This window comes from Syzygium oleosum, unplaced genomic scaffold, assembly GCF_021117445.2.
Source record: "Syzygium oleosum isolate NSW1041296 unplaced genomic scaffold, Sole_v2.1 Sole_v2.40, whole genome shotgun sequence".
Taxonomy (NCBI): Eukaryota; Viridiplantae; Streptophyta; class Magnoliopsida; order Myrtales; family Myrtaceae; genus Syzygium; species Syzygium oleosum.
Window position 1 is genome coordinate 1,516,778 of NW_026607524.1, and position 13,216 is coordinate 1,529,993.

The window sequence follows — 13,216 nt, forward strand, 5'->3', positions numbered from 1 at the left end:
TGGCGTACTTTGAATGGTAATGCCGCATATTAATTGTGTCGTTGATTAGATTCCGACATAGCTTGGTCTCGGTATTTGCAAGTTGTCATCCCATTATTAGTATTGTCGAGTTTGGTGTATTATCAAGCCAAGTTGTAAGATATAAGTTGAGCTTAATAAACGCATTTGACATTCTTTGTCCAAACTTGATTCAAGACCCAAGTCTCCTCTAATAAAATTCGAAACGCAACGTTCAGTGAAAGATTTTCGACGGGATAAAACCGGCAAAACAATTACTAATAATTTTTTCGTATTGTTCTTTATTAAATTTTTGTAATAATACAATGATTTCGAATTCTAATTTTTTTTTTTCATATATTCCATTGCAAAAATGAACTTAGCAAAAATAATAAACATAAGTTCTATAGTGTAGATAATTTCGATATTGTATACTTCATTTTTTTTTTTGGTTCTAACCTAGCAACTAGGCAGAGATTCTCGACGTCTGGCCCGTAGACTGAGGTCCTATTGATGAGGTAGAGCTCGGCGGCCAACGCCATTCCCGATGGGCCGACGGCCACGGACCCGACCGCGTACCCATACCCGACGACATCGGGCGTCGTCCCCTCGCCTTCTCTGCCGCTCGATGGGCGGACGTCCGGCGGGCACGGCAGCAGGCACAAGATCAATGGGAGGAGAGACAGGAGACGGCGGCGGCAGTCTCTGCTTCTCGGCATGTTCTTCGTTAGAGAGAGAGAGAGAGAGAGAGAGAGAGAGAGAGAGAGCGTGTGTGAGTGTGTGGGGGGACGGAGGAGGTTCGATTTTCATCCACCCACCACGGCGGACTTGGCACTGGTCTTTGGTCTTGGTCTTCCATTCCCTGTCTCAGACGGTGGAAAAGCGACGATGACAAGAACGTTCTTTTCTTTGGGGGGCGCTCGTGTGGGGCAAAGCTCGCGATGCACGAGGATCGACCCGTTCCGTCCCGGCATATCATGTGGGATCGGGAGAGGCGCGAGTGTGATTGATGAGCGAAACCAGTCTAAACGCCACTTTTTATGTGGGGAAAAATAACACAAACAGTCTCTGAACTTTGACTCGATGTGCAATTTGATCCATGAACTTTTAATTTGTTCAATGTAGGCCCTGAACTTTATAAAAATATTCGATGTGGTCCCTGAACTTTTGGTACATGTTTGATGTAGTCCCTGAACTTTATAAAAAATGTTCAATGTAGTTCTTCCATTAAATCAAGTTCAAGGACTATATTATACATTTTCATTAGTTCAGGGACTAATTGAACATGTACTAAAAGTTCAGAGATCACATTGAACAAATTAAAAGTTCATGGACCACATTGAATATTAGACTAAAGTTCAGGGATTACATTGAACAGATTAAAAGTTCATGGACCAAATTGCACATTGAGCCAAAGTTCAGGGACTGTTTGTGTTATTTTTCCCTTTCTATGTCATCTGCTGAACGGCCGATTTTACAAATTTTTAGTTTGCTTCTCCCCTTATTTTTGGATAATTGCGTTTCACCCCTCGAAATTTCGAGTTTTGCAACGTGGCACGCGACGCGTACATAATCATGTACATTATGAAACTTCTTGCGACCGTGATTTCAGCATAATTGTCACTAAAAGGAACAGATTCACATGTCGAAAGTAATTCTACTTTTCTAATCAAGATTTAATTAAAAAAATGGCTGGAGGACTTTTGAGATACCTTATAAATTTTATGGCAAGCTCTATTTTTTTCAAACCACCACAGTTCAATGACACGTTGTTTTTAAAATTTCTTTTCATTAGTTTCGCGAAAAATCCACGTTTTGGAAAATATTTTTCTAAAAACGATCGATTGTATCGTTTACAAAAAAATAAATAGGCAAAAGTAATTTCATCATCCACGAAAATATTTAGGCATAAATTGTCATCGATGATGAAAATATTTTTTTGTTAGCTAATTATTCTAAGCGATATAACTGATCATTTTTACGAAAATATTTTCCAAATCGTTCATTCTCCGTGAAACAAACGGACCCTAAACAGCTTACGGAATTTCACGTGACTTATTTTACATTGCGAGTACGTTATAGCATAAAAGAGAAATCACATGGAAGCTTAATGCCTTTTTTTTTTGTCTTAAGATCTCACGCTATGAGTCCCACATGAGATTTTACGAAATGTGATTCGTCGTCCGTCACAATAACCAGATGAAAATTGTGGCTGGTCACGCCACTAGTGAAGGGACGAGGCTTCCTTCTCTAGCCCCATGATTAGACAAGCGATTGCCAAGGCGGTTGGCCTATGTTTACACCTAAAATTTTTCGTCCAGAGATCTCGTGCACTTCATAAAAAATTAAAGACCGAATCCGCCGACAATGACGGAAAACGACACCTAAAGCAAAATGTTTTATATTGCACCATGGAAAGAGCGAGAGGAGGAGGTGGCGACGACAGCGGCGGCGGCGGCGGCCATGGCGGTCGCTGTTACTCCCCATGTTCTTGGTGGGGATCAGAAGAAGAGCTCGAAGAAGTTCATGAGCAAGAAAGAGTGCGAGAGAGAGAGAGGGAGAGAGTGAAAAATTTATCTGCTTCATAGGCTGCTCACGTGCTTCTCAAGTGCTCGTCGCTTTCATTTTCATTCCCATGCTTTTTTTTGGGTTTTTGTTCTCATTTTTCGACATGGAGGAAACTCGAGCCCGCGCTCGCTTACCCGTTGGGGAAGACCTCGGGATGTGCTGGGACCGTCCGATCTTCGCGTATCAGGTGCGATGGATGAGTGAAACCGACGTAAATGTCATTTTTATGTTGTGGAAAATGAATGATTTGAAAAATATTATCCTAAAAACGACCACTTGTATCGATTGAAATAATTAGTCAATGAAAAAAGCTTTCATTATCGACAAAAAATTATATTTAAATATTTTCGTGGATGATGAAAAATATTTTTTGTTTAGTCATTTTTGTAAGAGCAAAAGTAATAGTTTTTAATAAAATATTTTCCAAACTTTTATTTTCTGTTAAACAAACGAAGCTCAAGTGAAAATTCAAGAATTTCTAGTTTTCTTCTGAGCTTTGTTTTTTTTTGGGTAATTGCAATTCACCCATTGATATTTCAAGTTTTGTAACATCTCACATAATGAACATATTATCATAAATTATAGGTTATACATTACAAAACTTCTTGTGGCGATGATTTCGACGAAATTCTTATCAAAAGTTCAGATTACGTGTTAAAAGTAGGGCAGAGCTATTTCCACTCTCATTTTAGCTAAAACACTCCCTTTTTCAGTTAAATGACCCAAATACCCTCCTCTCTCTTCAATTTATTGTTTCTTTTTTTTATCAAGCTAATAAAAAAAATGGGCGGCCCTATTTCCACTTCCATTTTGGCCGAGACACTCCTTTATTTAGTTAAGGGCGGTGCTATTTCCACTCCAATTTTAGCTAAAACACTCCCTGTTTCAGTTAAATGACCGAAATACCCTCCTCTCTCTTCAATTTATTGTTTCTGTTTTTATCAAGCTAATAAAAAAACGGGTGGCGCTATTTCCACTTCCATTTTGACTAAAACACTCCTTTATTTAGTTAAACGACAAATATACCCTCCTCTCTCTCTCCCTCTCTCTCTCTCTCTATCTCTCTCTTCAATTTATTGTTTCTTTTTCTATTAGACTAACAGAAAAAATTGCCTTCATTTCTGTCATTTCTTTTGTTAGTTTCACGATACAAAAACTCAATTACTCCCAACAAGATATCATCTTATCTTGCATTTTGTTATCACTTTGCCTAGAGAAGTTTGTTAATTTTAATATATGATCTCATATTTTTAATCAAAAAAGCTACATAGATTATTATAAATTTCCATTTATGACGGCTATAAGGCATATGAACACATAATTAATTGACTATTTTTTATCAAATAATTTGAGCGACATTTTATTTCAAAGTTGGAAATTAAAATTCAATCTATATATCTAGCCAATATTGACATTGTAGGTGTTTTCTGTAATAAATTTGTGGAGTTTTAAAGTTAAACATTTGATTTGTATTTCAAGATGGGGTTGAGAATCTTATTACACATTCTTTACTTTTAAGCTAACATCAGCTTATTATAAATGAAAGTTTTAAACATAAACATATTTTAAAATTTTGATCCACTTGCTATTAGATTGAATTTATAATCGATATTACTTACTTTCTTCATGGTAGGAGTAGAGCAACCAGAAGTTCCCTTTTTTTCCTTTTTGTGCTTAATTTTTTTTAATATTTAGATATGATCTAAACATAAACATATTTAACATTTGATTATTTTTCCATATTTTGATCAATTTTTCTTTTCCGTTGTTGATCAAAATTTTCTAGATAATTAGATTGAATTTTAAGCTTCAACTTTGAAATATAGTCTTAAACTATTTGATTTAAAATAGGCTAATAATTGTGTGCTTATAAGACGTCATATATATATGTAACTTTTGTGATTAAAAATATGACACAAAAAATAAATTTAATAACTTTCTCCTAGTCAAGTGAAATAATGCATGATAAGATGATATTCTGTCGAGTATAATGAAGCATTTGTATTGTGAAACTCAAAAGAGAGATGATAGAAATCAAGGCGGTTTTTTTTATTAGCTTGATAAAAAAAGAAACAATAAATTGAAGAGAGAGGAGTGTCTTAGCCAAAATGGGAGTGGAAATAGCGCCGCCCTAAAAGTATTGTATTTTTTATAATTAGATTTAATTAGAAAAAAAATGACTCCAAAATGGTCAATCACTAATATTGTTTTTATTCTTCTTTACGACTAAACTCTGGAATTTTGAGATTTTTTTATGAAATTCTTGACAAGCACTATCTTTTTTTAAAACGATGAAAGGTAAACTACGCATTATTCTTGATCAGCCTACGGAGTATCATGTGATGTGTTCTACAAAGTAAGTGTGTAACATCGTAAAAGAGGAAATCATGTGAAAGCCCTGACATTTTTAGAGATAATGACACATAAACTTTAACTCAATGTATAATGTAGTCCACAAACTTTAAATTTGTTCAATGTAAGCCTTGAACTTTAGTTCAATGTGCAATGTCGTTCATAAACTTTTAATTTGTTCAATATGATTTCTATACTTTTGATACATGTTTAATTTAGTCCTTAATCTCTACGAAAATATTTTACGTTGTCCTTCTACTAATTGAACTTTAGGGACGACATTCCACATTGGGCAAAAAATTTAAGGACCGTTTGTATCATTTTCACTCTCAAGAAAACATAAGAAATTTTATCTAGGAATCTTAACCAGCTCAGAAGCTGCACAATCCCATTAGAATGGGGAAAAGAAAGAGCCACTGATGGAAAGGAAGTGGCTTGATACTGATGTGCTTTTCCCTTTTGGAAACACACAAAAACTTATTGGAGACATGCTTTGGTTCTTTATTACACCCTCCTGATAATGTTTTGTCTTAAGATTGGCTCAATTTCACTTTCAACTTGAATTCCTTTCCCAACAGAAGTGACAATCCCGAGACTTCAGCAATCACAAATTCTTCACCTTCACTTGATTTTCCCACTGTTTTCACTGTTCTCTGTCCGGACTTTGCTTCTACATCATTGTATAACTCATGTCCTCTCAGTCTGGCCATCCTAGTTTCTTTTCTCAATCCTAGAATTGTCACCTTATCAATTACCCACTTCTCCATCAGAGCAAATTCCCCATTAACAACTTCTGATCTGACAGTGACATCATTCCTTGTTTTCTCGCAATAAAACTTCACCAAAGTCCACTTATTTCCTTCCCCTCCCATTTCGACATCTTCTCCGTCATCCAAGAACACTTGCCCTGAGCTATTCCCATTCCCATCAACCACAACTAAGAGCTCGAATGGCGTTTTCCGAGCTGCTTCCGTAGTCATGGCCTCTCCTTGCATGGCCAATATATTACCTCCCCTTACATGCAAATGAGGATGATCAGGTGGCGCATCGAGCATCACATTCATTCCTGAAGCTGTACTCACTGAATTTGAGTAATTGAAGAGATCGAACCAGCTTCCACTCGGAAAATAAGCATCCACGGTTTGGGCACCTGATTTTAGTACAGGAGTCACCATCACACCCTTACCAATTAAGAATTGGGAATGGATATCGTAAGTTATCTTATCCTCCGGGAATGAGAAAAATAGGGGCCGGGCAATGGGCATCCCCTTTCTATTTGCCTCATACATCAAGGTATACAAGTATGGGAGCAGGCGATAACGAAGCCCGAGCACCTTCCTGGCAGATGTGGCGACCGATTCCCAGAGATAGAGCTCTTGACGAATAGTATAGATTTCAGAGTGGTCTCTTGCAAAGGGATAAAAGGCCCCTAGCTGCATCAGTAAAAGCTCAAAAAATAAGTGCTTAAATATGTATGATAGAAAAACATGATTTACACTGCTATCCAATCGCTACTTGATATTATATCCTTCCATAGAAGATGGAGGCATATTCAACATAGCATGAATTACTAGCACAAAAGACACCCGAACTTCCCCTAACCCTAAAGAACATTTTTATTTCTGTCTTCAAAAGGTGGTAAAATTCTCCAACAACAACAGCCCCCCCCAGAAGAAAAAGAAACGAAAAGAAAGTTGATCAACTCCTATATCTGAATACAAATCAACAAAGGCTTAAAGCTACTCAGTTGCAGAGAAGTTCAGTTAATATAATGAAGAAAAGGTAGATATTTACCTGAATCCATCGGTTGCAGAGCTCTTCGGTTGTGTCATGAGCGAAACCGCATATATCAGCTCCTACCATTGGAATTCCAAAGAGCCCAGAATTTAAAGTTGCAGGAATTGAGTATGCCAAGTCATTCCATGTGGCAGCATTGTCTCCAGTCCAGTGTGCAGTGTGCTTACCAGAGCTCACAAAAGTTGATCTCGCGAGAATGAATGGCCTTTTACCAGTAACATTGACTAAGGCCTTGTTTGTTGCTCTGGCTTCCAGGAGTCCATATAGATTATGAGCATTATAATCTGAAATATTACCAAAATGATATGACGTCGCAGGAGTAGTATTGAAGTTAATTGTCTGATGAACTCCTGCGTTGTTGATTTTGTAGGGAGGATTGTCGAGAGTGGAAGGAAGAGGTGGAGAAGTTATGAAGTTGGACAGCTCGTTCATGTCGATCCATAGGCCATCAAAAGGAAGAACATCGTGAAACCTCTTTATCTCATCACCCCAATAACTCTCGCTCGACGGGTGAAAGAAGTCAGGGAAATACACTGGCCCCGGCCAAGCAACACCTAAATATGGGACTCCCTCACGTTTGATGAAGATGTCGGCTTGCATTCCCCTGATGTAGGTCCCATAAGTCTCATTCACGCTAATGCCTGTTAAAGATCACCCATTCGAAAGAGAGGGAAAGAAGTATTATGATGGCAATTTGAAAGAACTTAAAAGACCAAGTTTCAACCACAACAATTTCCCCACTTGCATACCTGGATCAAGTATCAGAACATATTTCTGACCATTCTTGTGAAGGCTGCTGACGAATTCTTTCATCTTTTCCACCGGAAAATTGATAGGGTCAAGAGTGAAGTCCTTGTATGCATCCATGTAATCAATGTCAGTCCACATAACTTCCAGTGGAATATGAGCCTTTGCATAACCAACTACCACGCCCTCTAGGTCTGCGACATTCTTGTAACCGTACCGGCATTGATGAAATCCTAGAAAGTAAATCACAGACACTTTATCAGTAAAACTACATTCCGAACTTGTCGATTAAAAAGTGCAGAAGAGGCCATCTACCGCGAATCAAACTTTATAACCGATCTACATCTAGCCATATACCAGGAAAGCGAACATGTTTCTTGAACATCAGTGAGCATTGTGGTAGGATCAGCTGGGGGTTGGGAAGCAGTGGTTTTCAAAGGAAAATAACATGTAATGTCTCTAAGATTTGTTCCCTATTGAGCACAACATACACAATTTGTTGATTCATCGGTCAAATAGCGTCGATTAGTGTCATATCCATGAGAGAATAAACTCATAGAGCTAGTCAAGGGCAATAAACTCAGAATCTTCAATACCATCTTCTTTATATCATATACTACCAACACATAATTATGCTCAAAATCTCAAATTTACTGCAGAACAAGCTACAGAAGCCGAAGCACAATAGCGAAATCAAATTCATCGAAATGTCAGTATTAGCAATCGAAAGCAACCCATGAAAGCCAGCATACCGAAGGACCAGTACGGCATTGGGGTCGGCCGGCCAATGAGCTCGGTGTACTGCTCCATGACCGCCTCCGGTGACGGCCCAGGGAAGAAATACAAATCCAACACCCCACCGATCACCTTGTAAGTGATCCTATCGCCAGTGTACACCACATCCATGCCATTGCTGTTCAGCAACAGAACGCCGTGGCTCGTGCCCGCCCCAGCTCCGCCGCCGCCGCCGCCCCCGGACGACCTGACGTCCATGTAAAACGGGTGCGACCCGTACAGGTTGACATCGAGGTTCAAGCATTCGATGTCGGCGTTCCAAAGAGTTAGGGTTTGGTTGGGCTGGAGACGGAGCGACGGCTTCGTGTGCTCACCGATGCCGTAGAGGGAGGAGCGGCGGGGAGGGAGGGAGGAGGAGAGCTGGAGGTACTGGTCCTTGAAGACGAGGAAGGCGGAGGGGTCGGAGGCGGAGGTGTCGAAGAGGACGTCGCCGGGGGATCGGCGGGAGACGGCGAAGGAGAAGGGGGTGGTGTTGCGGAGGACGAAGACGAGGTCGGAGGCGGAGATGCGGCATCGGGAGCGGCACGGCGGCGGCGGCGGCAGGCTTAGGGCTTGTCCGGCGAGAGACCTGTGGGGAACGAAGGGAGATCGGCGGGGGATGAGGTCGTCGGGGACTTCCCATCGGCGGTGGTTGGCGTCTGTGATCCGGATTCGAAGGCGACCGCCGGCTTCGAAGCTGGAAGGAGACGATGATGACGTAAGCCAAAATTAGCCCCCGCCCCGCCCCGCCCGATACGGCCCTCGACAACCCGGATCTCGGGCCCTTCGTCCTCAAGCTCGGGCGCGACACCATCGCCTCCGGCGACAGCCTCGCCAAGGCCCTCGACTACGCGATCCGGGCGAGGCCGGCCTCCTCGAGCTCGCCCAGATCTGGGCGGAGCTCGCCATGGCCGGCGAGCTCGAGCTCGCCCAGATCTGGGCAGAGCTCGCCGGCCGAGCTCGCCCAGATGGCCGGCGAGCTCGAGCTCTCGCCGGCCTCAGCTCTGGCCCGGTCGCCGGTTGCCGGACCGGCGACCGGGGAAGAAGAAAAGAAAAGAAAAAAAAAAATTGGACAAAATTGCCCCTATTCCGGTGCCGGAAATGTCGGCCGGTCGCCGGCCGGAGAACATTTGGCCGGCCGGCGAGCTCAGGTCCTTATTTGATACTAGTTTGGCACTTTGGGTCCTTAATTGATACATTGTTCACTTGAGGTCCTCTTTTGAAAAAAGACACTCACTTTGTGTCCTTATTTGATAATTTCCCTATCACAAATTAATCTACTAAATATACATCTAGATATTTATTATTATATTTGTAAATATTGAAGTTATTTTCGGTTGTTTTGTTTTCCTTCTAACATTCGATGTCGCACTTGAATCAATATTTAAATTTGATTATCTTCTTCCCGCAACAACCTTCTTAGGAAAAAAATTCAAATTTCAAAATGTCTCTCATTTCACAGATAAATATGCACGCTATATATTTTCGTTGTATATTCAATAATTTCTTTTCATTGTTCGTTAATTAAAAATTTTAAGCTGTGTATTCAATAATTTATTTTCATTGTTTGTTAATTAGAAATTTTAAAATGAAGTGATTTCAAATGTTAATTTTTTTTTTGCGAATATGTCGATCGTAAAAAATCGAGTATAACATTGCTAAAAATAAGAGCAACCTCTTGACTGGGCAAAACGATACGATAGATTTTTTTTTCCTTTGACAATTTTCTACTTTAGATAATTTTTTCCACAGAAAAAGCCACTCACCAAACGGTCTAACTCATAGAGCCACTACTGGCAAAAGAAAAACAAGAAGAAGAAGGGCTTCATCTTAGCCAACGGCAAATCGACATGTAATTCGCTCTGACCTGGCGACGAGGCGGAGGTTCTCGACGTCCGGCCCGTACACGGAGGTCCGGCCGATGAGGCGGAGCTTGGCGGTCAACACCGTTCCCGACGGGTTGATGGCGGCTGACCGGACCGTGTATCCGTACCCGACGACGACGGGGGGCGTCGTCCCCCCGCCTCCTCCGCCCGACGCGCCGGCCTCCGACAGACGCGACAGCAGGAGGCACAAGATCAACGGGAAGAGATAGAGGAGGAGGAGGAGGAGGCCGCGGCGGCCTCCTCCGTTGCTCCCCATATCTTCTTGGTGGGGATCAGAAGAAGAGCAAGAGCTTTTGAGAGAGAGAGAGAGAAGGGGGGCACAGCAACAAAGACGACAAGAAAAATTCATTTGTTTCGCAAGGCCTCTCATGTGCTTGTCGACCCCACAAAAAGAAAAAAAAAAGCACGTGGAAGAAACTTGACCCCGTGCTCGCTTACCCATTTGAGGAAGACCTCGTGATGCGCGGGGATCATCCGGTCATGGATCCGTCAAAACGGGTGGATCGGATTGAGAATGGATCGACCCAAATTGACCAACTTAACCCGTTTCGATCCATTCAAATCTAGTGACGCATACTCATCCATATTGATAAAATACTTTCATATTCCCAATTTAGGAAAAATAGGTGAGATTGCCGAGTAAGCAAGCACAAGGAAAAAGTGAAGTTGGGAAAAGAGTGAAGAAAGGGTCAAGCAGTGAGTTGGGTTTAAATAAAACTGTGAACTCATTTAAGACTTATATTTTTTTCCTTTCTAAACTCATTTACCGAATATAACTAATGTATATAACATCTAAACCAATCAAATATGAGTTAAGAAATAACCCTTTTTAACAAGTTTAGTAACTGATGAGTGAAACTGACAAAAATGTTATTTTCATGTTGCCCTTGCCACCCTCGTCGGATCGTCGGATCGTCGGATCTAGCGAGAGCGACCCGCCACCCTCTTCAGATTGAGCGAGAGCGACCCACCACCCTCTTCGGATCTAGCGAGAGCAACCCTAGCGGTGGGACTCAGCAGACGTCTTATCTTTCCACCACCGTTCGATTCCCACAACAGCCAGATCCTCGTCAGAAGGGGGGGCACAGCAACGAAGACGACAAGAAAATATAAGTTTTCTTTTCGTGGCTTAGGAAAGTTCATTTTGTTTCGCAAGGCCTCTCATGTGCTTGTCGACCCCACAAAAAAAAAAAAACAAATAATAAAGCACGTGGAAGAAACTCGACCCCGCGCGTGCTTTACCCATTTGATGTGCGGGGATCATCCGGTCTCTGCGTATCCGTGTGTGATTGGCAGATCCGTCGAACGGGTGGATCAGGTCAATAATGAATCGATTCATTTAGCCCGTCTCCATCCATTTCCATATAATACAAATCTAGCGACGCAAACCCGACCCAATCTATACCCAACATGATCCATATTTGCTAAAACGCTAGCATATTTACCCAATAGATAAGAGCGCGGAGTGAGCGAGCACGAGATTGAGTAACGGTTAGAAAAAGTGAAGAAAAAGTCATAGCGGTGGCTAGTGGGTGCGTAGGTAAATTGTGAACCAATTTAAGATCCATATTATTTTGGATTTTATTATTCTAAACTTATTTACTATATAACTAACACCTGTAACACCTTAACCGATTAAATATGAGTTAAGAGGTAGGTTTATTATAACTCATATTAACAGGTTTAGTGATCGATGAGCGAAACCGATGAAAATGTCATTTTCATGTTGTCTTCGAAATGAAGATTTACGAATTTCTAGTTTCCTTCTTAGTTTTTTCTTTCGGGATAATTGCAATTCACCCATTGATATTTTGAGTTCTGTAATGTTTCTCAAACGAGCGAATGATCATACAGTATAGGTCATGCGCTGCGAAACTTCTTGTTATGGTGACTTCAACAAAATTCTTAGCAGAAGTAGAGATTACGTGTTAAAAGTATTGTATTTTTTTATATCTAGATTTAATTAGAAAAAAATGACGCCAGAATGATCAATCACTAATTTTGTTTTTATTCTTCTTTACAAATAAACTCTGGAATTTTGAGATATTTTTATGAATTTCACGGCAAGCACTATCGTTTAAAACGATGAAAGGTTAACGACGCGGTATTTTTGAATACCTTACGGAACATCATGTGATGTATTCTACGTAGAAAGTACATAATAACGTGTTCGACCCAAAAAAAAAAAATACGCAACCTCGTGGAAGAACAAATCATTTGAAAGCAGTGTGCTTTTTTTCTTGAGATCTAACACAGTGGGTCCCACACAATATATATGAAATATGACGATCATTAGATGGGCAACTAGAGCGACCCCTCTCAAGTTGGGACAACGTGCAAAACGTCTATAGCCGAGGTCCGTTTGTCTTGCGAAATATTATTTTAAAAATGATCGATTGCATTGTTTAAAATAATTAATTAATAAAATATAAATTATTAATAATAATAATTTGTATTTAGAAATGTTTATGAACGATGAAAATATTTTTTTATTTTTATAAGAGATACAAGCCGATCATTTTTGCGAATATATTTCCCAAACTATTTCGTTTTCCGCGAAATAGACGTACCTTAAAAATAGAATCCGTTGACAATAACGTAATTTCAACCCTAAACAAAAAAAAATATATTACGCACCCTTTTAATGAGATTGCGAATTTTTGTGAACCGACCCAAATTTTCTAGCGTCGAATTTAACCAAGCCCGAAGCTCGACTCGAGCAAACAAAGCTCGGCCTAACTTTGATCTCTCTCCCATCTACACTTTCTTGTTCATTATACGACGATTACGGAGCACTCCAAAGGACAATGATTGAATCCTCTCGTCGGCCACTTGCCCAAAATCTTTTAGTGCTCCTCTCCTTCCACGCATGGTGTGAGTGGCAACCCCAACACAACCAGACTTTCCACTCTTCTTCTTCATTCGCCTTCTCTTTCCCCTCAGTAAACTAAGGATGATCGGTTCCCGGTCCAATCTGATTCCAAAGCGAAACTGAGAATCGGACTGGAAGGACCGGTTCCCAAAATTGAGAATTAGAGATCGGATCATACCGGTCCGATATAATGGAACCGGTCACTTAAGGTTTATTTCAGATT

General features: G+C 40.6%; 1 protein-coding gene across 1 annotated transcript; it reads right to left on the minus strand.

The window, feature by feature from the left end:
* Nucleotides 1-5,205: 5,205 nt before the first annotated feature.
* Nucleotides 5,206-10,427, minus strand: LOC130135984 (alpha-glucosidase-like). Its single transcript, XM_056305903.1, has 5 exons — nt 10,103-10,427; nt 8,214-8,932; nt 7,464-7,694; nt 6,712-7,355; nt 5,206-6,350 (listed from the first exon to the last, which is right to left on the minus strand). The coding sequence occupies exons 1-5, from the start codon at nt 10,375-10,377 to the stop codon at nt 5,448-5,450; spliced, it is 2,772 nt and encodes a 923-aa protein (XP_056161878.1). The 5' UTR covers nt 10,378-10,427; the 3' UTR covers nt 5,206-5,447.
* Nucleotides 10,428-13,216: the final 2,789 nt, after the last annotated feature.

Bases quoted from the DNA above. Each gene is read 5' to 3' on its own strand.
- LOC130135984 (XM_056305903.1), bottom strand. From the start codon at position 10,377: ATGGGGAGCAACGGAGGAGGCCGCCGCGGCCTCCTCCTCCTCCTCCTC. The intron at 8,933-10,102 runs GTCAGAGCGAAT...GTCTCCTTCCAG, and splicing joins AACCTCCGCCTCGTCGCCAG to CTTCGAAGCCGGCGGTCGCC. The intron at 7,695-8,213 runs GTATGCTGGCTT...TTTACTTTCTAG, and splicing joins AATGCCGTACTGGTCCTTCG to GATTTCATCAATGCCGGTAC.